Here is a 24,645-nt window from a genome sequence, read left to right on the forward strand (position 1 = left end):
CCACTTATGCTCGCTCTCTCTTTCTCTCTCTCTCTCTCTCTCAAAAATAAACATTTAAAAAAAATTATAATTCACAAAGTATGTTTTCAGTATTAAATATTCTTCCTTTATGATAACTGATACTTGAAATATACATGGAAAAAAATTTTTGACATTTACATTTTTTATCTTTCACCCATATTTTAACATCTAATTAAGAAGCTCAAGTCACAAGCTATAGCCCCAAATGATACTTACCCGACTATCAGAAATCAATGTCAAACAAATGAAGCCTAAGGGCCATTTTCAGTAGCATACAGGCTGGTCATTATAATCTTTCCCCTCACCATTATAAGAGGTGGCTGAATCACCACTATCCTTTAACCTCTGCTAATTATGTCAAAAAAATAGAAAGAACCCTTAGAACTCTATTTTTAAACCAACCTCTATGATATGACTGTCATCATTAATAATTACTTTAAATTCTCTATTATGAATTTAAAAGAAAAAAATTTAAGTACTCATATGTTTGTGATCTCTTCTTTCTGAAGTAGCTTTTCCATAGTTGATCTCTTTTGATGAAGACAAAAGCAGCAAACACAATAAGGGGAACAATTACAAAGAAGAATACCAGAAGTCCATCTCTCAATGCAGTACTCTTTTCTAGAGAAAAGAATTTTATATTAATGATCATTAAATTAGAAGTTAACACATATTAACTAAAACATACTAGGTGATTATAAATGTTTTACATTAATTTTCACATTGTTCAAAAGTCAAACTGACAGAAACAATTCATTGAGAAGTCTTGCTTATACCTCTTCCCTAACTACTTCATCTTTGCCTTTCCATTAGATAACCACTTTCATTGGTTTCTTACAGTATTCCTTCATGCAAACATAAGCAAAAATAAAGTATGCTTTTATTGCCAACCCTTTCTTACACAAAAGGTAGCATATCATAAACACTATGGAGCACATCCATTTTTTTTTTTTTTTGCTTCTATGTACATCTTCCCAAACCATACAGAGGACCACCTCATTTTCTATACAGCTATACAAAACTCCATTACAAGGATGTCCTACAGTTTATCTAGCCAGTGCCCTACCAATACTTTTATTTTTCCTATCTTTTGCTATTCTAAAAAAAATGCTATAATAAATAACCTTGTACATATATCATATCATATTGATACAGCCATATGTATAGAATAATTTTGCAGAAGTAGAATTGCTGTATCAGAGAGTAAAGGCATTCATCATTTTTTAAGGCACTGTTAAACTGTCCGCCACAGCGGTGGTTACAATTTAGCATGCCAGCCAGCAATATATAAGAATTCCTCATTGTATCACCCATAGAGTCAACCTTCTGCATTTTTGCCAACCTGTTAGGTGAAAAATTGTACCTTATATAATTTTAATTTACATTTTTTTTATATTATGAGGAAAACAACTGTTCACGTGTAAGGAAATACTGTATTTCTTTTTCTGTCCAATCTATTTTTCTATTGGACTATTGTTTTTTTTCTTCTCAGTTTCTAAAGGTTCTTTATACATTAGGAAACTAGCTTTGTCTGTGATATGAGTTGGAAATATTTTTCCTATTTTATCATTTGTCTTAGGATCCAATGCTTTTCTCTATGCATACATTTATTGTTTTTAGGTATTTAATTTTATCAATATTATTTTTTCTGGTTTCTAGGTTGTAAGTCTTATTATAAATCTTAAAAATTCATTAATTCATATTAATTTGATATATATGCCATGTTCATTAGGAAAAGAAAAAATATACTAAATATAAACAGCAGTGGTAAACTATAAAGCTGTCTATAAAATATTAAGTTTATAAAAGTACCAAAACTTTCTGTTAAAGCTTGTATGAAACTACATGAAATAGAATTCAACCCAATTAAAAATAAGAATATAAAAAATTAAAGTCAGTTTGATGTCTCATTTCATACTTACTAATGAGTAGACAGAATTTAAATTAAAGCAACCAACACTGACAAGGTTATATTGAAACTGATACCTTCATACTATCAGTGACATTAACGTAAATTCATTTGGAATTGTGGTCAAGAACCATAAAAAGGATTCTACCTTCAACCTAATAAGCTCATTACTGGCAATCTATCCTTCAACTGGAAAAAATGCATAAGTATTAGTATGTTATCAGTGCATATCAAAAACTTAGAAACCTAATGTCAAATAACTAGAAAACAGCTAAGTCAAGTTATAGCACACCCACTCAATGGAATGATAAAGAGCCACTGAAGTCCATAGTTCCAACTTTCCACTTCTAGTCAAGATGGAATAACAGGGACCAGATTTATCCTGTGAGCTAAAATAACCAGAAAACCAGGCAAAATACATTAAGCAACAGTTTTCAAGACATTGGGCACATCAGGTAACAAAGAAAAGTGATCCCTGAGAGAAAACAAATAAGGTGAGCTTTGCTCTCAGGGAAAGCTAACAGATCATAATGACAGTGAGGGAAGCTCAGTGGTCTCCTTGAATTGAGGAGATGGAGCTGGTTGTCTGAGGAAGCCAAGGCAGCTAGAGTTCATGGAGCAAAGTACTGGACAGCAGAGCTACACAGACAGAACTTAAAAGATCTGCAAAGGGCCCCTCTCAAATATTTAGTTGAGTACTGATCAATGTATGCATGTAAAGAAAACACCTGAAGCCAGAGAAAGAATCCTCTAAAAGGATCAGTGGGAACAAACCACACAGGTCACATAGAATGAGGAAGAGTGCCTCTTCCTACCATTCACAGTAGAAAACTTCATCATCAATGTGGCACTGAGTGGAATAAACAGAAGGCTTTTTGCCTCAGTAATGGGACAAAATTAGCCCTAGACTAATTGCTGTTCAAGTCCTGCTTAATAGAGCTTAAAAGCAAGACCCAGAAGGATCAAACTATGTCCAAGTAACATCAGCACTCAAGAACAAAGTTCATCAATAGAAATCCCAAAATACCTAGTATCCAACAAGGCAAAATTCACAGTTACTGGCATCTAGTTAAAAAAAAAAAAAAAAAAAAAAAAAAAAAAAAAAAAAATTACTGGGCATGCAAAGAAGAAACATATGACTCAAAATGAGGAGAAAAATCAAGAAAATGATACAGATGATAGAATTAGTAGACAAAAACACTGTAAGTTATTATAATTGTATTACAACTATATGTTCAAGAAGCTAAAGATTGAACACGCTACGTAGAGATATGAAACTAATGAAAAAAACTAGAACTTATAGAAATAAAAACCACAATGTCTATGATAAAAACACACTGGATGGAATTAATGGCAGATAAAACATCAGAGAATAAGAGTGAATTTGAAGAATAACAATAGACTATTTGAAATTAAATACAGAGAATAAGGAATTTAAAAAAAAATCAAGGCAAAACAGTGAAATGTTAAAGAACTCCAAGTAGCCAAATATACATGCAACTGGAGTCCTGAAGAACGGGAAGAAGAAAGACAGAAAAAAATATCTGAAGAAATAATGACCACAATCTTTCCAAATTTGAAGGAAACTATAAAAGCACAAATCCAAAAATTCCAACAAATCCCAAACACACCAAGGCACATTATAACCAAATACTAAAAACCAGAGATAAAGAGAAAATCTTACAAGCAACCAGACAGTGAAAAAGACACCTAAAAAAACAAAAGACCAAAAAAGAAAAGATGATGGCCAATTTCTCAGGAAAAGCAATGCCGAAAGACAATGGAGAAACATCTTTGAAGAAGTAGAAGAGGGAGGGAAAAACTGCCACCCTTTCATAATATAAAGTTAATAAATGTAAGTTAATAATAACTTTACCCAGTTATTATTCAAGAAAGAAAGCAAAATAAAAACTTTTTAAGATACACAAATGCTAAAAGTATTTGTCACTGGTAGAGCTGCATTACAAGAAATGTGAAAAGAAGTCCTTCAAGCAAAAATTGAATGATACCAGATGGAAATATAATTTTCAGAAATGAAGACCACCAGAAATGGTAATTATGTGGGTAAATATAAAGACCTTTTCTATCATTTAAACCTCCTTAAGAGATAACCAACTGTTTAAAGCAGAAATAATAACAATGTATGGTAGGGTTTATAACATATACAAAATATGACGGCAATAGCACGAAAGCCAGGAGGAGAGAAAGGGAAGCAACAGAGTGAAGTGGAAAGTATCACATGAAGCAGGACTGTGATAGAAAAATAGCAATATGATAGATTTAAACCCAAACATCAATAATAAAATTAAATGTAAGTGGTCAATGGGGCGCCAGGGTGGCTCATTCGGTTAAACGTCCAACTTCAGCTCAGGTCATGATCTCATGATCTGTGGGTTCGAGCCCCGTGTTAGGGCTCTGTGCTAAGCTGCTCGGAGCCTGGAGCCTGCTTCAAATTCTGTATTTCCCTCTCTCTCTGCCCCTCCCCCGCTCACACTGTCTCTCTCTCTCTCTCTCTCTCTCAAAAATAAATAGCATTAAAAAAATCTTTTTAATTAAAAAAAATAATAAATGTAAGTGGTCAAAACAACTCAATTGAAATGCAAAGATTGACAGACTGACAAAAAAAAGCAAAACCAAACTATATCCTGCCTACTAGAAACCCACTTTAAATACAAAGACACAAGTAGATTGAAAATAGAATGAGAAAGGATTTCCCATGCTGATTAATCAAAAGAAATCTGGAGTAGCTATATTAATTTCTAATTGCAAAGCACTGAATATTAACAGGTATAAGGAGAGCTACTTCATAATGATAAAGGGATCAGTTTGTCAACAGAACAGAGCTTCACATTACATGGAACAAAAACTGACAGAACTTCCATGACAAACAAGCAGATTCACAGTTATAACAATACCAGAGATTTCAATATTCCTCTCTCAAAATTGACAGAACAGGTATACAGAAATCGGTAAGGAGATACAAAATTTAAACATCTGTCAACTAACATGAACTAATTATTTATAAAACACTCTAACCAATGATAGCAGGATGCACATTCTTTTCAAGTGTATATAAACTAATTATTAAGATAAACCACAATCTGGAACATAAAACAAGTTTTGGAAAATATACAAGTATTTGAGTCATATAAACTATGTTCCTGACTACGGTGTAATAAATGGAAAATCAATAACACTAAGGTATCTAAAAATCCCTCAGATACTTCAAAGCAAAGCATTTTTTAATAACTCATGAGTCAAAGAAAAAAAATAAAAATACATTAGAAGTTAGGTTGAGATGAATTAAAACAAAGGCACAACATATCAAAATTAGTGGGATACAAAAAAAACCCAAAAAACAGTTCTTAGAGGAAAACTGATAGCACTACAACACCTATATTAGAAAAGAAAAAAGGTTTTGGGGTGCCTGGGTGGCTCAGTTGGTTAAGCGTCCAACTTTGGCTCAAGTCAGGACCTCAGGGTTTGTGAGTTAGAGCCCCGCATCAGGCTCTCTCTGCTGTCAGTGCAAAGCCCTCTTCGGATCCTCTGTCTCCCTCTCTCTGCCCCTCCCCCACTCTCTCACAGGAGCACTGCCTCTATGTCTCTCTCAAAAATAAATGAACACTAAAAAAAAAAAGCAAAGCAAAAAGGTCTCAAATCAATTACCTCATCTTTTACCTTAAGAAACTAGAAAAAGAACCACAAATGAAACCCAAAGTAAGCAGACCAAGAGAAAATATTTACAAAGGATATATGTCAGAAAGGACTTGTATCCAGAATAAGGAACTCAAGAAGACAACCTAACTAAAAACCGGACAAAAAGATTTGAACAGACACTTCACCAAAGAAGATATGTGGATGGCAAATAAGTGAACAAAAAAAATGTTCATCATTAGTAATCAGAGAAATTCTATTACACTAGAAGGCTAAAATTAGCCATCTGCTAGAAGGGCTAAAATTAAAAAGACTGACCACACCAAGTGTTGAAGAGGACGTGGAGAAATTAGAGCCCTCCCATGCAGCTGGGGAGAATATAAAGTGGTACAACCACTTGGGGAAACAGTTTGGCAATTCCTTAAAATGCTAAACATAAGCACACTCTATGAACAACCATTCTACTTTGTAATTACCCAAGAGAAAGCAAGCATATATTCTCACTAGGAAGACACTGGTGAACAAGGAGCTCATTCATAGTCTATCAGGGGAAAAAAAAATTAGTAACTAATTACTATAGAATGTGATAGTGCTTACAATAAAAGGAGAACAAATAAAGAGAGCACATTTATTCAGATTTACACAGTCAGGAGAAACTTTCTAGAGAAAGTAAGGTATAAACTGAAGTATGAGTAGCAATTAACCAAGTTTCTACAATGTGACTATAATACTGTATGAAGACCAGAGGTAAAAGAGTAGCCTGTTAAAGGAAACAAAAGAAGTTACAATGTCTTTTTTTTTCCTTTTAGAGAGAGAGAGAACACATGCGAGACTGGGGGAGAGGGGCAAGGAAAGGAAAGAGAGAACTTTTTTTAAAATATTTACTTATTTTGAGAGGATCGGGAGGGCTGGAGAGAGAGAGAGAAAGAAAGAAAATCTCAAGCAGGCTCTGAGTTGTCAGCACGGAGCCCAAAGCAGGGCTCAATCCTACAACCCTGGAATCATGACCTGAGCCAAAATTAAGAGTCAGACACTCAACCACTCAACCCTCAACCAACTGAGCCACCCAGCCACCACAAGAAGTTTACCATGTCTTAAGCAGAGTGAAAGGAGGGAAGAAAGTTAAGCTAGAGGCAAATCATGCAAAGCATTTAAGCCAGGTTAAGGATTTCTGGACCTCATTCTAATAGCAATGTAGAAGCACTGAATTTATTTAAGTTTATTTATTTATTTTGAAAGAAAGAAAGACACAAGCAGGGGAGGGTCAGAGAGAGAGGGAGAGAGAATCCCAAGCAGGCCCTGCACTGTCAGCACAGAGCCCATGTGAGGCTCAAACTCAACCTGAGCCGAAACCAAGAGTCGGATGCATAACCGACTGAGCCGCTCAGGCACTCCAAGAAGCACTGAATTTAAAGCACGACACAGACATAATCAAAACTGAATTCTTGACGAAAAACACTAAAATTCTGTAATGTAATGGAATATTTCAGTTATCAAAAAGTATGACAGGGTGCCTGGGTGGCTCAGTAGGTTGAGCATCCAACTCTTGATTTTGGCTCAGGTCATGATCCCAGGGCGTGGGATCGAGCCCCACATGAGGCTCCACACTGAGCATGGAGCCTGCTTAGGATTTTCTCTCTCTCTCTCTCTCTCTCTCTCTCTCTATCTAGATCTCTCTCTCTCTCTCTCTCTCTCTCTCAAAAAAAAAATTAATTAATTAAATTACATTAAAAAAAGAATACAATCTTGCCATTTGCAATGACGTGGATGGAGCTAGAATGTATTATGCTAAGCGAAATGGAGAAAGACAAATACCATATGATTCCACTCATTTGTGGAGTTTAACCAACAAAACAGATGAACTTATGGGAAGGAAAAAAAAGAGACAGAGACAAACCATAAGAGACTTTTAAGGTGGGTGGGGAATGGGTTAAATAGGTGATGAGTATTAAGGAGGGCACTTGTTTTTGTTTTCTTTTGTGTTTAGAGAAAAAGAGAGGGCACAAGTGGGGGAGAGGGGCAGAGGGAGAGACAGAAGAGAATCCCAAGTAGGTTCCACACTCAGCACAGAGCCCAACACAGGGCTTGATCCCACAACCCTGGGATCATGATTTGGGCCTAAATCAAGAGTCAGACAGTCAACTGACTAAGCCACCCAGGTCCCCAAAGGAGGGCACTTGTTATGATGAGCACTGGGTGTTATATGTACGTGATGAATCACTAAATCCTACTCCTAAAACCAATATTACACTCTATGCTAACTACCTAGAATTTAAATAAAAATTGGAAGGGAAAAAAGAGTACACTTACCGTGATAGACACTGAGTGATGGACAGAATTGTTAAATCATTATATTGTACAGCTGACACTAATATAACATTGTATGTTAATTATACTTGAATTTTAAAAAATAAATATAAATTATAAAATAAACAGCTGAAAAATAAAATAAAATTCTGTAAAGTAGTATGAAACATGGATTACAGGAAGCAAGATGGGGAAGAGGGAGCCTCGTTAAGAGGCTATCCTGTAAGTCCAGACAAGAAATTGAAGGTAATGAATAGGGATTTAAAAAAAAAAATGGAAACATTCATGAGAAATTTAGGAGGCAGAATCAACATATTTAATGTATAACCAATGTGGGAAATAAGGGAAAGGTACAAGGATGCCCACTTTCTGACATGGGCTACTGGACAATCACACTAATTTTCTTCTATATACTTGCCATTGTATGTAGGTCCGCTGTCCACACTTCCTCCATATCCTTTAGTCTCACAATTTGGGGGAGCCCAGCCATTATCACAGTGACAATTCTTATTGCTATTACATACCTTCAAAACAATTAAAAAAAAAAAAAAACCACTTTGGTTAATTGTGAATATTGTGAATTGGTTAATTGTGAATATCTACATCATAAACTCAAGAATGGAAACCAAGAAAAAGGACGAAATTCATGCAAATCCACAGGCACTCACTCTTTTTAAGAATGAAAAATTTTGCAGGTATCTAAATTCCCCAATATCTAAAAACCTAAAAATCTTGGGAAGTCTCACCTAACCCTCACTGAGAAGTCTCATGATTCAGCACTAGTTTCATGAACAAACCAGAAGAGAGTGTTACCTACCCCATGTCCATGACACTTTTTCTGAATATCACAGTCATAATTCAAAACAGAAGCATTTACACACTGGAAGTTTCTACAGATCTGGACAAAAAAAAAAAAAAAGAAGAAGAAGAAGAAGTAATGAATAAGGAAAAAAAGAACACATTAATCAAGTGCCCAGAAAAGAAGAGCTAGGCACACACTATTTCACGGTGACTTTTTTTAAACTTTCAAGGAATAGCTAACTTTCTTTTTTTTTTTTTTTTTTTTTTTCAACGTTTTTTTTTTTTTTTTTTAATTTATTTTTGGGACAGAGAGAGACATAGCATGAACGGGGGAGGGGCAGAGAGAGAGGGAGACACAGAATCGGAAACAGGCTCCAGGCTCCGAGCCATCAGCCCAGAGCCTGACGCGGGGCTCGAACTCACGGACCGTGAGATCGTGACCTGGCTGAAGTCGGACGCCCAACCGACTGCGCCACCCAGGCGCCCCGCTAACTTTCATATTATATATTTGAAAATGTAAAAAAGTAAGTGAAATTAACATAGAATTAACAATCAGAAAAGAGAAGGATGACACAAAGGCCAAAAACAACAATAAAATTATAATCCATCCTTCCATACAAATATAAATGCAAAAAGCCCAAGTAAAATATTCACAAATGGACTTTTCCAAATCAAAAGTAACCAGATAGAGTTGATACCACTCTTATAAAAAAGGCTCAATGATAGGAAATCTATTACCATAATACCTCAGATAAACTGTCATTAGTACAAGATATCAAAACAGTATTTCACAAAGTTTAAAACACAATTAAATTTTTAAAATTCTTCCAAAACAAGAATAAAAGTATACTTTGTTGATAAGACAAAACCTATCTACCAATATCATGATTAATGATGAATTAATAGAGGCATTTCTATTAAAATCACTATTGAAAATAAATCATTATTATCTTATATAGTTCTAGAAATTCTACTTCACGCAATGAGACATGAAACAGAAATGAGTCCTAAATAATGAAAGAGATATAAAAAGTATTATTATATACAAAAAACATTACAGACTCAAAGGAATCAGCTAAAAATTTACTAGAAATTTTCTCGGTTTCCAGAAAAAAATTTTAATTTATTTTAATTAATTTATTTATTTTTTTTTAAAGAGACATGTTTATTCAGCATCACGATCAGACTACTACATTTAGCAATCAACAGCATGGGTGCAAAAAAAAAAAAAAAAGTCTACATTAAAACCCTTTGGTGGAATTCTTTACACTTTCCACAAAACAGAAACTAAAATAACCTGTTATGCAATTAGTCACAAATACAGTCGAGTTTTTTGCCCATACACTTGGGTATTGTCTAAAACATGTCTTCTTTGTAGCAGCTAGGCCCAGCAACCACTGTGCTTGGCTGAGTTCACAAATCTGTTCTAACCTGTAGCTTCCCTGTCACTTCTCTGGCTCTCCTCTCCTGCTAAGCTTTGTTTCCTGGCAGTAATTAAAATCTTCTGCCACTGCTATAGCTACTGCTGCTGCTGGAACCGCCATAGCCACCTTGGTTTCATGGTTTGGCAAAATATTGGCCTCCACCACCATAGGGACCAGAGCTTCTGCCTCCAAAATTTCCTCCTTTCATGGGTCCAAAATTTGAAGACTGATTGTTGTAACTGCCAAAATCATCATAGCTTCCACCACCTCCAAAGTTGCTTCCATCATTACCAAATCCGTTATAGCCATCCCCACTGCCACCATGTCCACCACACCTCGAATGCCACCAAAGCCACCTCGCCCAAGTAAGTTTCCTCCATGGCCAAAGTTGTCATTCCCACCAAAACCACCGCCACGACCACCACCGAAGTTCCCAGGACCACTTCGACCTCTTTGGCTGGAGGAAGCACTAGCCATCTCTTGCTTAGATAAAGCTTTCCTTACTTCACAGTTGTGGCCATTCACAGTACAGCATTTTTGAATGGCAATCTTGTCTACAGAGTCATGGTCATCAAATGTTACAAAACAAAGCCTTTCTTTTTGCCACTGCCTCCTCGGTCAGTCATGGCTTCGATCACTTCAATTTTCCCATACTGTTCAAAATAATCTCTTAGATGATGTTCTTCAGTGTCTTCTTTAATGCCACCGACAAAAATCTTTTTCACAGTTAAGTGGGCACCAGGTCTTTGAAAATCTTCTCTAGAGACAGTCCTCTTTGGTTCTACAACTCTTCCATCCACCTTGTGTGGCCCTGCATTCATGGCTGCATCCACCTCTTCCACAGTGGCATAGGTAACAAACCCAAAGCCTCTGGAACGCTTGGTATTTGGATCTCTCATTACCACACAGTCCGTAAGCGTTCCCCATTGCTCAAAATGGCTCCTCAGACTCTCATCGGTTGTTTCAAAGCTCAAACCTCCAATGAAAAGCTTCCGCAGCTGTTCAGGCTCTTTGGGAGACTCTGACTTAGACATGACGGCGGTGGGAGGGGAGACTTTGACAATGCTTACTTGGGGGCGTCCACGGGCAGAAAGGATTAATCTAACAAACATATCTCCAGAAAAAATTTTTTATTGAAAAGCTGTTCTTTTGGGGTAAGTTAGAAAAAAAGGTTAACTTTTCTTAAAGACTGTGGAGTGCTATTTTAAAATTTTTTTAGGCAACCAACTACACAAAATCAGAATGTTTAAATGCTCTAATGAAATAAAGGACAATCAGAGAACAATGCAATATCAATAGCTACCTTCATTATTCTAAAATACATAGGTTTCAACATTATTGTAGAGTAAGAGGATCCCCAAATTGTCTAATAATTTTCAACTAATTTTTAAATAAGAAGTATATTTATATGGTTAGGCATTTTTAAAGTACAAAAGATTCCACAGTAATAAGTAACTCCTCACCTGTCCTCCACCCACCCATTTCTCCAAATAAAGATCTCAAAATACTTTTTTTATATATCTATAAGCTTTTGAGGAGATATTTACCAATAACTTTCCCATTCAGCTAAAAGGAGACTTTTCTTTCAATAAATAATTTATAGTGGATGCTTGAAGCATTAAATAAGGTCATAGAAATAAGATGGAATGTGTTGATATCTGGCAGACTTACTTTAGGGAACAGAAAACTTCCAAGTTCTTAGTGGAAAAGGGTGTTCTGATTGGCATTGTTTACTTTGTGGAACGGGTAGAACCAAACTGGAAGGAACACCCTGATAAATTGCTTGAAGGGGTGAAGTAAGCCCATCCTCTCCAACACTACCGAGCCCACACCACCAACAACCACAAGTAAAGGAGGGCAGATGAAGTTAACTACAGGACTCACTTACTAATGTTAGGATATGAGTTTGGAGCCAAAGCTGAACTACCTGGGATAATAAAAAAGAAGCTAGAGTTCTCTTTTCCCACTTACTGTTTAGCTCCTCCCCTAACAAAAAATGTTGAATAAATATATAAAGAATATAGACCTGAACTAGTACCAAATTATCAGCCTGCTCAAAGTCCCCAGAGTCCAGCCTTTGGTACAGACCAGAAGGACAGGACCCAACCTATCCTATTTTATGGCTACAGAAAATGTTTGGTGTTTTGTTCCATCAGTATGTTAGTGTAGGTACACATACCAAGCATTTGCTATCCTTGTACATAAACGTTGACATACTAATACAACACAAAAAGAAAATATTTTTGAATAAAACACAAAAAGATAAAAGCCCTTAAAATACAGTAATCATCGGAATTTAAAGCCAGTATTTTTTTCAACACCACCACCAACAACAACAAAATAGCGTGTGAGGGATTGGAAGTAATAGAGGTACATCAGGGAGAAATCAGCAGATATTATTTTGCTTCTTGACATCATTGGGGAAAATAAATTAATGTGTTTCTCTTGCTATTAAAAAAAAAAACTAGTATAACAGAAAGAAAAAGGTATATAACCTCCATATCAAACTCATACAAACACACAAACACTCAAACACAATTTGTGCAATACAACAAGAGAGGAAGATAAAGCAGGAAATATTAAGAAAACATTTTAAAACATTAAGATTATAGAAATAGAATGAAATATTAACAAATTAAACTGTGCCAATAAAAGTCAAGCCCAACAACACTGTAAAAATATAAAAAGAAAACATCAGAGAATTTTTATATTTTACTGGAATACAAAAAACTTTTCTAAGCATAACATGAAACCAAGGCAAAACAAACAAAACTGAAATAACTTCATTATATTTTAAAATTTCTTTGTAGCAAAAACAAATAAATCATGAGATAACTGTTAATATCCTTTATATAGAAGAAGCCCTTAAAAACGATAATAAAATAATAATAAATAATAAATAATAAAATAATAATTAAAAAATAATAAATAATAAAATAATCCAACAGAAAAACGGAAAGCTATAAATACTGGCTTAACAGAAAAGGATATACAGAGCTAATAAAGATATGAAAAGATGCTCAAGAAGGGAAATGCAACTAAAATAATAATGAGGCTTTTTGCCAATTAATCAAAATTAAAAAGACTGATAACATACAATATTATCAAAAATAAGACAATCTTATACATAATTAGTGGAATGTGAATTGTTACCACCCTGTTGAAAAGTAAATTGACAGTTTCTATCAAATTTTAAATGAATGTCTCCCTTAATTTAAAAATCTATTCCAGGAAATCTATCCTACAGAAGTACTCACAAAAGTAGATGAGATTAAATGTGGAAGAATGTTCAGTGCTGGTAAAGTCAACCAACTAACCAACCAACTATAGACAATACAAATTTCTGGAATGTGGTTAAGTCAATGGTATATCTATAATGGAATGAAGTAGATTTCCATATATTGACATGAAGCATTGTCACTCTCCATATAATGACACTCTGCATTGTGCTGTTGAGTAAAAAACATTTCAGAACATTATTTAAGGTCTAATCCTAAAGTCTAATGGGGGTAGTAGAGAGTATATCCACTTGCAAATGCCCAGAAAGAGAACTGAACAGAGAAAACATAGTGGTAACAGTAGTTACCCCTAGGAAATGAGTTTCAAAAGAGGGGAAATGAATAGGGTATCAGCAAAGGACCTTGATTTTTTGTTTTACACAATATTTTTGAATTTTTTAATAGCAAAAATATGACATTCCCATAATCTTTTTTAAAAACTTTTTTTTCCATAAAAAAAGAAAAAAACTTAGATTGGGCCACAAAGTAATATGTAAGGCTATTTACAAGGCACATGCTTCAAACAAAATGACTCTGAAAAGAGTTGGACAAAACTTCTATTTGGCAAACTTAAAAGTGTGGTAACAATATCAATTGAGGTAAAATTGAAGATAAAAACATGAAGATAGAGCAAAGGGACATTTTGAACTACTCAAAGATATAACCCACAACTAAAATGTAATAGTCAAAAAACTCTGCCACATGGATTCAGCATTCTTAGTACCAAAAATGTTATAGCTACAAGGGGAAATGAAAACAGAAAACTAGGAGACTTTAACTTCCCTTTCTCTAAATCTCGAACACATTAAGGACAATAAGAACGTAAATGATCTGAACATATAATTATCAAACACTATACATTCTAAGCAAGAATACACTCTTCAAATGCAGTTGGAGCATTTGAACATTCATCCAAGAGTGAACATACAGAGTCAACTCATTCAAATAGATGTTTCATTCCTAGAAATAACCAAAGATATTAAACCAAGAGCCAAACCTGAAGTGAATACCTGATGGCTTTTACAGCCATCAGAGCATGACCAATTTCCAAAGCAAAGAGTTGTTTTCATTGTTAGCAAATCTTTTTGCCAGGCTACATTTAGGGAAAGGAAAAAGGCATGTTTTGTTGGTTAAATCAAACCAGGCAATCAAGCATTTTCTGATATAGCAGTAGGTTCAGAGAAAAATCTCAAAACTTTGGTAACTCATAAATTATTAAGTAATCAGGCATTCCAGTAAAACCATATCACCACTGTCATAAATTCTTCCCACTGCAGAATCACTCAGCCTACGAATGTCAACAAAAGTCTCTGAACGTCAATGTTGTACTATTCTCAGTCAAGCTGACAGAACACGTCTAAACTGACTTCCAAAGAACAGGGTACCAGTTTACCTTTGTTTTTTCATTTAATTTTTTTTTTTTAACAAAACACATGCACATGGCTAAAAATCAAACAGTGCTAAAAATGTTTAATGAAACAACTACATGACCCATTTCTAGCCTCTGGCAGTCTAGCAGTCCAGAAGCAACTACTGTATTTTTCTGGTAATTCCCTACCATTTTTAATTAGTATACTATTTCTTTTTCTTTTCTTCCTTCCTTCCTCTCTCTTTTTCTTTCTTTTCTTTCTCTCTCCCACTCTCTCTCTCTCCCACTCTCTCTCTCTTTCTTTTTTTCAGCCAGGTAGTTTTGAGTCTTTTTTTTTTTTTTTACTTGAAGTATAGTTGCCATAAAATATTAGTTTCAGGTTTCAAGATAGTGATTCGACAATTATACACATTACAATTCATCATGTAGTTACCATCTGTCAACATGCAGTTATTACAATATTACTGATTATATTCCCTATGCTGTACTTTTCATCTCCATGGCTTACTTTATGCTATTTCTTGACTTATCTATTCTATACATTATCAATAACGCCCTTTATGATAAATAAGGATTCAGCTTTATAACACGAACCCAAACGCCCCTTGTTCATCTTCTCAAAGTAAATATTGGTTCATATTTATACCACTAACACTCAGATATTATCCCATCAGTACACTGCATACCACTATTCCCTGAGCAAGTTCAGAACTAGGTGAAGAAAAAAAAAAAAAAAAAAACAGGGGAAGCTGACAACTGAAAATTGAAGTATCATCTTTATTATCAATAAGGCATTTAACATGACTAAAGTAAACAGCAAAATGGGCTTCCTAATACTGCACCCCAAAATCAAACTTACCTGCCTAATCACAGGCTGCTCTGGACAACCACAGGCCTCCCCCCACAGAAGCAGAGCCTGCCCTGCTAATCTTACTGCATGGTTGAGAGAGCAGACCAGAATGTACCCTCTCTGCAGGCAGGGAGATCTGAAAAGAGAAGACAGAAGGGACTGAGGCACCCATGCCCGGTGTCTTCTCCCAAACTCATTAACTACATCAGTTACTTTGCTTTCCTTGGGTGTGAAAGAGGAACACACTGAGGCTGAGAGTGTTATTTTTTTCCAGCTTTACTGAGGATATAATTGATGTATAATATTGTGCAACTTTAAGGTGTACAACATATTGATTTGATAAACTTGTATTCTGAGAACTGATCACAGTAAGGTTAGTTCACACCTCCATCACACCACATAATTACCATTTCTTTTTTGTAGGGACAACATTTAAGATACACTCTTAGTACTTTCAAGTATAAAATACAGTGTTGTTAACTATAATCACAATGCTGAATATTAGATTCCCAGAATTTATTCATCTTTTAACTGAAAGTTTATACCCTTTGACTAACATCTTCCCATTCCTACCACCTCCCCACCCCAGCCCCTGGCAACCAACATTCTGCTTTATTTTTTTAGTTTGGCTTTTTAGATTCCACATATAAGTAAGTTCATAGAGTATTTGTCCTTCTCCATCTGACTTTTTTCACTTAGCATAACACCTTCAAGATACCTCCACATTGTCACAAATGGCAGGATTTCCTTCTTTTTCATGGCTGAATAATATTCCGTTGTGTATATATATCACATCTTCTTTATTCATTCATCAGCTGATGGACACTTAGGTTGTTTCCATATCCTGGCTATTATAAATAATGCTACAATACATATACGAGTACAGAGATCTCCTCAAGATCCTATTTTCATTTCCCTTGGATATACACCTAGAAGAGGGATTGCTGGATCACATAGTAGATCTATTTTTAATTTTTTGAGGAAATTCCATACTATTTTCCACAGTGGCTGTACCAATTTACATTCCCACCAATGGTGCATAAGAGTTCCATATTTTCCATATCCTCATGAACACTTACCTCTTGGCATTTGATGAGAACTATGTAACAAGGATGAGGTGATAGATCATCGTGGTTTTGACTTGTATCTTCCTGATGATTAGTGACGCTGAACTTTTCTTCATGTACCCGTGGGTCATTTGTTGTCTTCTTTATAAAAATGTCGACTCAGGTCCGTTGCACATTTTTTTAAATTAGATTGAGCTGTATGAATTCCTTACATGTTTTGGACATTAATTCCTTATGAGATATACGATTTGCAAATATCTTCTCCCATTCCAAAGGTTGCTTTTTCACTTTTTGACTATTTATTTCACTGTGCAGAGGTTTTTTAATTTGATATAGTCCCACTTAATTATTTTTGCTTTTGTTGCTTATGCTTTTGATGTCATATTAAAAAAAAAATCATTTGCAAAACCAATGTCAAGGAGCCTTCTCCCTGTGTGTTCTTCTAGGAGTTTTACAGTTTCAGGTCTAATTAAGTCTTTAATCCATCTTGAGTTATTTCTGTAAGTGTTGTAAGATAGGGGTCCAATACCAATGAATATTCAATAGCATGTGAATATCCAGTTTTCCCATTACCACTTACTGAAAAGAGTATCCTCAATGGGAAATTGAGTAGTCTTGGCTCCCTTGTCAAATAGTAGTCGATCATATATGAAGGGGGATCTTTCTGGGCTTGATTCAGTTCCACTGATCTGTGTGTCTATTTTTATGCCAGTGTAATACTGCTTTGAGTACTACAGCTTTATAATATAGTTTAAAATCAGCACTTGTATGCTTCTAGCTTTGGTCCTCTTTCTCATGATTGCTTTGGCTATTTGGAGTCCTTGTGGTTCCATTCAACTTTTAGGACTGTTTGTTCTATTTCTGTGAAAAATACCATTGGATTGCATAGAATCTACAGATGACTTTGGATAGTGTGGGCATTTTAACAATACTAATTCTTCCCAGCCAACACAGGATATCTTCCATTTATTTGTGTCTTCTTCAATTTGTTTCATCATAGTCTTATAGTTCTCAGTGGATAGGTCTTTCACCTCCTTGCTTCAATTTATTCATAAGCACCTTATTTTTTTGACACAATGGTGAATGGGATGGTTTCATTTCTCTTTAACTTAGTTCACTGTTAGGATATACATACACAAGTAATTCCTGTATGTTGACCTTGTATCCTGCAACTTTACCAAATTCAATGATTAGTTCTAACAGTTTTTTTGGAAGTCTGTAGGACTTTCTACTTAAAAGATGATATCAAAAAATAAATAAAAGATCATATCATATCAAACAAAGACAATGTCACTTTTTCTATTGTGATTTGGATGCCTTTTATTTCTTTGTCTTGCCCAGATGATCTGGCTAAGACTTCCAGTACTTGTTAAATAAGAGTGGTAAGACTAGACATCCTTATTTCTTATCCCAAGTGAAAAGCTGTCAACATTTTACCAATGAGTATGATGTAACCTATGGGTTTATCATATATGGCCTTTATTATGTAGAGGTACATTCCTCCTATACTCAATTTGTTGAAAGGTTTTTAGCAAGAAAGTATGTCGTATTTTGTCAATGCCTTTTCTACATATATTGAGAGGATCACGATTTTATCTTTCATTTCATTAATACGGTGTATCACATTTATATACTTGCTTATATTGAACCATCCTTGCATTCTAGGGATAAAACCACTTGATTATGGTATATGATCTTTTTAATGTGCTGCTGAATTCAGTTTGCTAGTATTTTTGTTGAAAATTTGTGCATCTATTTTGATCCAAGGATTTGGACTGTAATTTTCCTTTTTTCCTGTATCTTCATCTGGCTTTAACATCAGAGGAATGCTAACCTTGTAAAAGGAGTTTCCGAGTGTTCTCTTCAATTTTTTGAAGAATTTAAGAAGGACTGGCATTAGTTCTTTAAATGTTTGGTGGAACTCACTAGTTAAACCATCTGGTTGTGAACTTTTCTAAGTTGGGAGATTGTTGATTGCTGATTCAATCTCCTTCCTTGTTATTGGCCTATTCAGATTTTCTATTTTATCATGACTTAGTCCTAATAGATTGTAGGTTTCTAGAAATTTATCTGTTTACTCTAGGTTATCCAATTTTTTAGCATAAAATTGTCCACAGTAGTCTCTTATAAACGTTTGTACTACTGTGGTAACAGTTGTAATGTCTCCTCTCTCGCTTCTGATTTTATTTATGTGAATATTCTTTTTCCATAGCCTAACTAAAGGTTTGTCAGTTTTGCTCATATTTTCAAGAAACCAATTCTTATTTCTTTGAACTTTTCTATTGTGTTGCTGGTGTCTATTTTATTTATCTGCCCTGATCTTTGTTATTTCCTTCCCTTATTAACTTTGGGCTTGGTTTACTCTTCATTTTCTACTTCCTTGAGGTGTAAAGTTATGTTGTTTAAGATCTTTAATTTTCTTCATGTAGATGTTTATTGCTTTATACTTCCTTCTTAGGACTGCTTTTGCTGCATTACATAAGTTTTAGTTTGTTGTCTTTCCATTTTGTTTGTTTCAAGATATTTTTGATAGCCCAATGGTTGCTTTCAGGAATGTGTTGCTTACTAATTTTGACATATTTGTGAATTTTTTAGCTTTCCTCTTGTTGATGATTCCTAGTTTCACACCATCGTGGTCATAAAAGATACCTGGTATTATTTCAATCTTCCTATATAGTATATAGTACAAGTAATCACATCCCTTTAATGTCCTCCAAGAGTAATGTGCCACTCTCCCAGTCTCTTATGCCCACTCTCACAAGTTAATACTATGGATGAGGTAAGAGAGAATGGGTCCTCCACAACTGGGAAAGCCAGGGGCCCACTCACCACTCTCAATTCCCCTCATGGGATAAACCACGGGCTGAAAACATTTATCTGGCCCTAAGCTGTGCCACTGTGGGTGAGGAGTGATGTGGGCAAAGTCAAATCGTTCCTCTTACCCTCTCCAATGTGTCCAAACTCATATACTTTTGCTCCAACACTGTGCTGGAAATTCTCTACTGGAAACCTGGACTTCCACAAAGGTTCTTTCATCTTGTGGGTGACTGTCTAAGACAGTATTTTCCAGGGACTTACAGACTGCAGCCCAGAAGGGCTAGAGACAGAAACAGGCCACTGCAGAGTCCACAGCCAGCACCGAAGTCTTTGTGCCTATTACCTAACACACAGTGTGCAAAGCTCCTTCCTGGTCCCTTGACATATGATGCCGTATCACTCAGCTCCCACAAAGGCACTTCTGTCCATAAATGGATACCAAATTGTTATTGTTGGGGGGTGGGGGGGGTGGGGCACAAATGAGGAACATCTTATTCAGCCATGTTGCTGAAGTCACTCAAAACCCAGGAGTGCTGAAATTCCTCTACAAGGAAACAATGACGTGGGGAATAAGTATTCCTTGCCAACAATTAACACAAAACACTGTTGATTTCAAAGCTAAGTACTAAGAGTATATTTTCATTCTTATATAGCCTTTGTTTTCACTACAGCAAACACTTGCCTTTCTTCTTACACAATTGGCCTCTGTCATATCAACATTCAACCCCTAACTGGAAAAAAAAAAAAAAAAAAAAAAAGCTATTATGCCATTTCAAGTTCCTGCTTTCTCTAGAAAACTTCCTTCAGGGTTCCTTTACTCCAAATAAACTGATTATTTGCCTGGCTGGTACACAGCTGTTTATCTTGGAATTTCTCTTTGACATTCTTCTGTGCCCTAGATTACGATTCTTTCTCTTTTTTTGGTTTCCTTCCTCATTTGCTAGAACATTACATTAGATTACTTCCTAAGAAAATATAAATAAAAGATAATTTTGCTGAGCCTCTGAATGTCTGAATTGTTTTTACTGTGCCCTCCCACTTGGCTGATACTTCAGCAGAATTCTAGTTTGAGAATCTTTTAGAACATGAAACTATTACTCCCCTGTCTTCCAGAATTCAGTTTTCAATCTCATTCTTTTACAGGTGATCTATTTTTGGTTTTGTTTGCTTTGGATTTGTTTTTCTTTTGTTTTGTTTTTGTCTCTGGAAGCTATTAAGGTTTTTCTTCACCAAGTACTCTGTAATTTCACAATTGTCCACTTTCTCTACTTTCTTTCTCTAAAGATTTAAATTAGCTGGATTTAAAAATCTTTAATTGATTCTCTCAGGCTTTTATCTTTCTCTCATTTTTCTGTCTCAGTCTTTTTGTTCCGCTTCCTCTGAAAACTGTCCAACTTTATGTAAGAATTCCTCTATAGTTCAGTTACATGTGCAACAAGGGAAACAGCATACTATGGTTAGGATAGGGAGACAGGCATCTCACAGGATGAGCAAATACATATATCAAAAGTCCTATCTTCTCACCTTCGACCTGGAGAAATAGGCAACTGCTTGCTGAAGCTTTGCTGGCCAGATGAGAGAACCAGACAGATAGGACAACAAGCTAGCCTCTCCATGACTACAGTAAACATAATTCCATATTCTGTCTCATGCTTCAGCCCACTCTCAGCTATAACCAGTGTTTCCAAATCTGAGCTGCAAACTGATGTGTTTCAGGTTCTGCCCACCTAAGAAACAGTCTTGTTCACATCCCATCAGTTTGCTCTGTAAGTTGTAGATCCCACCACTGTCTACCATTTTCTGTCCTCTTTCAGTTTTTCATAACTGGCTAAAATCTTTAGCTACTGTTGAAATCTCCTGTATTTCTCACTTCAAGATTTATTCCTTGGGAATGCAAACTGGTGCAGCCACTCTGGAAAACAGTATGGAGGTTCCTCAAAAAACTGAAAATAGAACTACCCTACAACCCAAAAATTGCACTACTAGTATTATCCAAGGGATACAGGTACACTGTTTCGAAGGGGCACATGCACCCCAATGTTTACAGCAGCACTATCAACAATAGCCCAAGTATGGGAAGCGCCCAAATGTCCATCGATGGATGAATGGATAAAGAAGTGGTATATATATACAATGGAGCATAACTCGGCAGTCGAAAAGAAGGGAATCTTGCCATTTCCACGTGGATGGAACTAGAGGGTATTATGCTAAGCAAAATTAGTCAGAGAAAGACAAATATCATATGACTTCACTCATATGAGGACTTTAAGACACAGAACAGATGAACACAAGGGAAGGGAAGCAAAAATAATATAAAACAGGGAGGGGGACGAAACATAAGAGACTCTTAAATATGGGGAACAAAGAGATGGTTACTGGAGGGGTTGTGGGAGGGGGGATGGGCTAAATGGGTCAGGGGCATTAAGGAATCTACCCCTGAAATCATTGTTGTGCCATATGCTAACTAACATGGATGTAAGTTAAAAAAAAAAAAATTATTCCCTATTTATTCCTTTCTATTTTGAGAGGTTTTGGCAGACAAAGAAAATAAATGAATACTATAATCCACCATTTTTTATAGATTTTTTTTCCCAATACATATTTTTACTCTGAACTTCATTAACTTGTAATAACTGTGATGGTTACCTTTATGTGTCCACTTGTATGGGACACTGAGTGCCCATGATCTGTAGTGAAACATCATTCTGAGCGTTTCTGTGAGGGTGCTTTTTTTTGGTCATTTAAATTAATTAGACTGGTCATTAATTAATAGACTGATTTAGGTCATTAAATTAATAGACTGAGTAAAGGAGATTGCTTTCCTAATGTAGATGGACCTTGTCCTATCAGTTGATGGCCAGAAAAGAACAAAAAGCCTGATCCTCCCCTGAGTAAGAAAGAATTACTCCTGCCTGCCTGTCTTCAATCTAAGGCTGGTTTTTCCTTCCTCCTGACTTGAACTAAAGCACTGACTCTTCATGGGTATTGAGCCTGCTGGCTTCCAGACTAGAACTATCATCAGCTCTCCTGGTTCTCAGGCCTTTGGACTCTGGCTAGAACTGCACCATCATCTCTCCTGGATCTGCAGCTTGCAAACTGCAAATCTTGGGCCTCTCAGCCCCTGTAACTGTGTGAGTCAATTTCTTATAATTAATAAATGAATGAATACACACACACACACACACACACACACACACACACACTTCCTATTGGTTCTGTTTCCCCAGAAAACCCCGACTAATGCAGATAATGATACCAAGAGTGGTTTTAGAGGAACAGGTTTTAAGGATGAGTTTTCTGAATTCATTCCTGGGCCTCTGGAATTGGATCTCTTACCTGACTACATTTGAAGATGTTAGTGCTCTATTTGCAATAACAGAGTACTGAGAGCCCATAGCATGATCTGACAGGAAGATATGCAAAATATCACCACTGTTTATTCCTAATCAACCATTTATAAGAATCAAGAATCTGCATAATTGTGCATATGATACCTTCAAACATTTCTTATTAAATTAATAAGTACGACATCAGGTAGTTACTCCTAATATCACCGGACAAAGTAGGGAATGAAAAGAGCTTATTGCTCAGAAATTTGAACTCTCAGCTCAAATACAGCAAAAATAACCTGAGAGCTTCTAAGTGTCCCCAGAAGGGGACCCTAATCTTTTGTAGCCACAGGGCTGAGACCTCTGAAAATCAAACCCAGAATTTCATCCTTCAACTGGTGAGATTACAACACAAGTTGGACCTCCCAGACTTGCAGGGTACCTACCATTAAAATGAGGGCATTAGGGAGAAAGAATGTGATCCTAAAACTTGTCTTGGGGATGTGTGGGAAGACCCTGATATCTGTATAAGCAGAAAAGTTCTAGGTCAAATGAACAAGAGTCTAACCTGAATTGTTGAGCCCCTAAAGACTGATGAGTCTTCCTTGCCAGTGGAAGCAGTTTCCTTACCCTTAAAAGAAAAGGCCTTTCCACTCCCAAGTAAAGAGATTAGCATTACATTGCCAGAGGAAATTGTAATGGCCTCCAAGGAGGAAGTTGCCTTCCAAGACAATGCTGATTCACCTCAGGACTCACCCCCACCTGGCGCCCATCTTTGCTTTTAGACCTATCACTAGACTCAAGTCTCAGCAGGCCCCTAAAAGTATGACCTGTGAGGAGGTGTACCAAAAGAGCTACTTAAAGGGTGCATGGATGGTTCAGTTGGTTAAGCATCCGACTTCGGCTCAGGTCATGATCTCACAGTTCGTGGGTTCAAGCCACGTGTTGGGCTCTGTCCTGACAGCTCAGAGCCTGGTGCCTGCTTTGGATTCTGTTTCCCTCTCTCTCTGCCCCTCCCCCACTCACACTCTGTCTCCATCTCTCAAAAAATGAATAAATATTTTTTAAAAAAAGGGAGCTACTTCAGTTTTCTAATTTATCCAGACAGAAGTGCAGGGAACATGTGTAAGAATGGATATAAAGGGTGTGGGATAATGGTAGAAGGAACATAAAGTTGGATCAGGCCAAATTTACTGTTATGTATGGGCTTACTAAGTAGAGATTCTACATGGGATGCTGCAGGTCAGGGATTTATTAAGAGCTTTAACAGTTTGTTGGTTAATTAGCTAAAACATGGACCAAAAGTTAACTCATCCTGAGCAAGTTGGAAATGCTGGACCTGTCTTGGTTTAAGGCAAAAGAAATGATTCAAAGGCTTAGTTAAGATTGGAGTGTTAAGAATGGGTTATTTCAGACCCACTCACTCACTCTGGGAAGGTCCAGCAGACACACCTTCCACAATAACTGTGAGAAATAAATTTGTGAGGGGAACCCCAGCAGGCCTAAATGGCTCTGTCATCACTCTTCTCTGTAGGCCACTTGATATTAGGAACTACAGTCACTGAATTGTAAAACCTAAATGCCACAGAAGTAACTGAATGCCAAATGGCCAGGGCCAAGTGCAGTGGCACTCAATGACAAAGGCAGGGTGGATATGGCTACCATAATAAACAGCAAAGTCAAAGGAGCAATCATAAAAGTCCGACTTGCACAGACCTATGGCATTAGTTAGTTGATCATGGTATTCCTAGAAATAAAAACGGAGGAAGCCTACCAGTAAATTCTTACTACATCTGTAGAAGCAGAAAAGTTCTAGGTC

At 36.1% G+C, this 24,645-nt stretch overlaps 1 protein-coding gene and 1 pseudogene across 2 annotated transcripts in view; both read right to left on the bottom strand.

Moving 5' to 3' along the window:
* The window catches only part of ADAM9 (ADAM metallopeptidase domain 9), a 149,984-nt gene that overhangs the window by 8,167 nt on the left and 117,172 nt on the right, over positions 1-24,645 (bottom strand). The window contains exons 17-19 of one of the 2 annotated variants that reach the window (XM_042983416.1): positions 8,709-8,789; positions 8,310-8,415; positions 501-642 (exon numbers count right to left, since the gene is read on the bottom strand). In XM_042983416.1, coding sequence (XP_042839350.1) covers positions 501-642; positions 8,310-8,415; positions 8,709-8,789 — 329 coding nt within the window. Of the gene's footprint in view, positions 1-500; positions 643-8,309; positions 8,416-8,706; positions 8,790-15,622; positions 15,750-24,645 lie in introns of those variants that run through there. The other variant, XM_042983417.1, reaches the window with a different exon arrangement.
* Positions 10,097-11,203, bottom strand: LOC107181068 (annotated as a pseudogene).

Source organism: Panthera tigris, chromosome B1 (assembly GCF_018350195.1).
Source record: "Panthera tigris isolate Pti1 chromosome B1, P.tigris_Pti1_mat1.1, whole genome shotgun sequence".
In the NCBI taxonomy this organism is placed as follows: domain Eukaryota; kingdom Metazoa; phylum Chordata; class Mammalia; order Carnivora; family Felidae; genus Panthera; species Panthera tigris.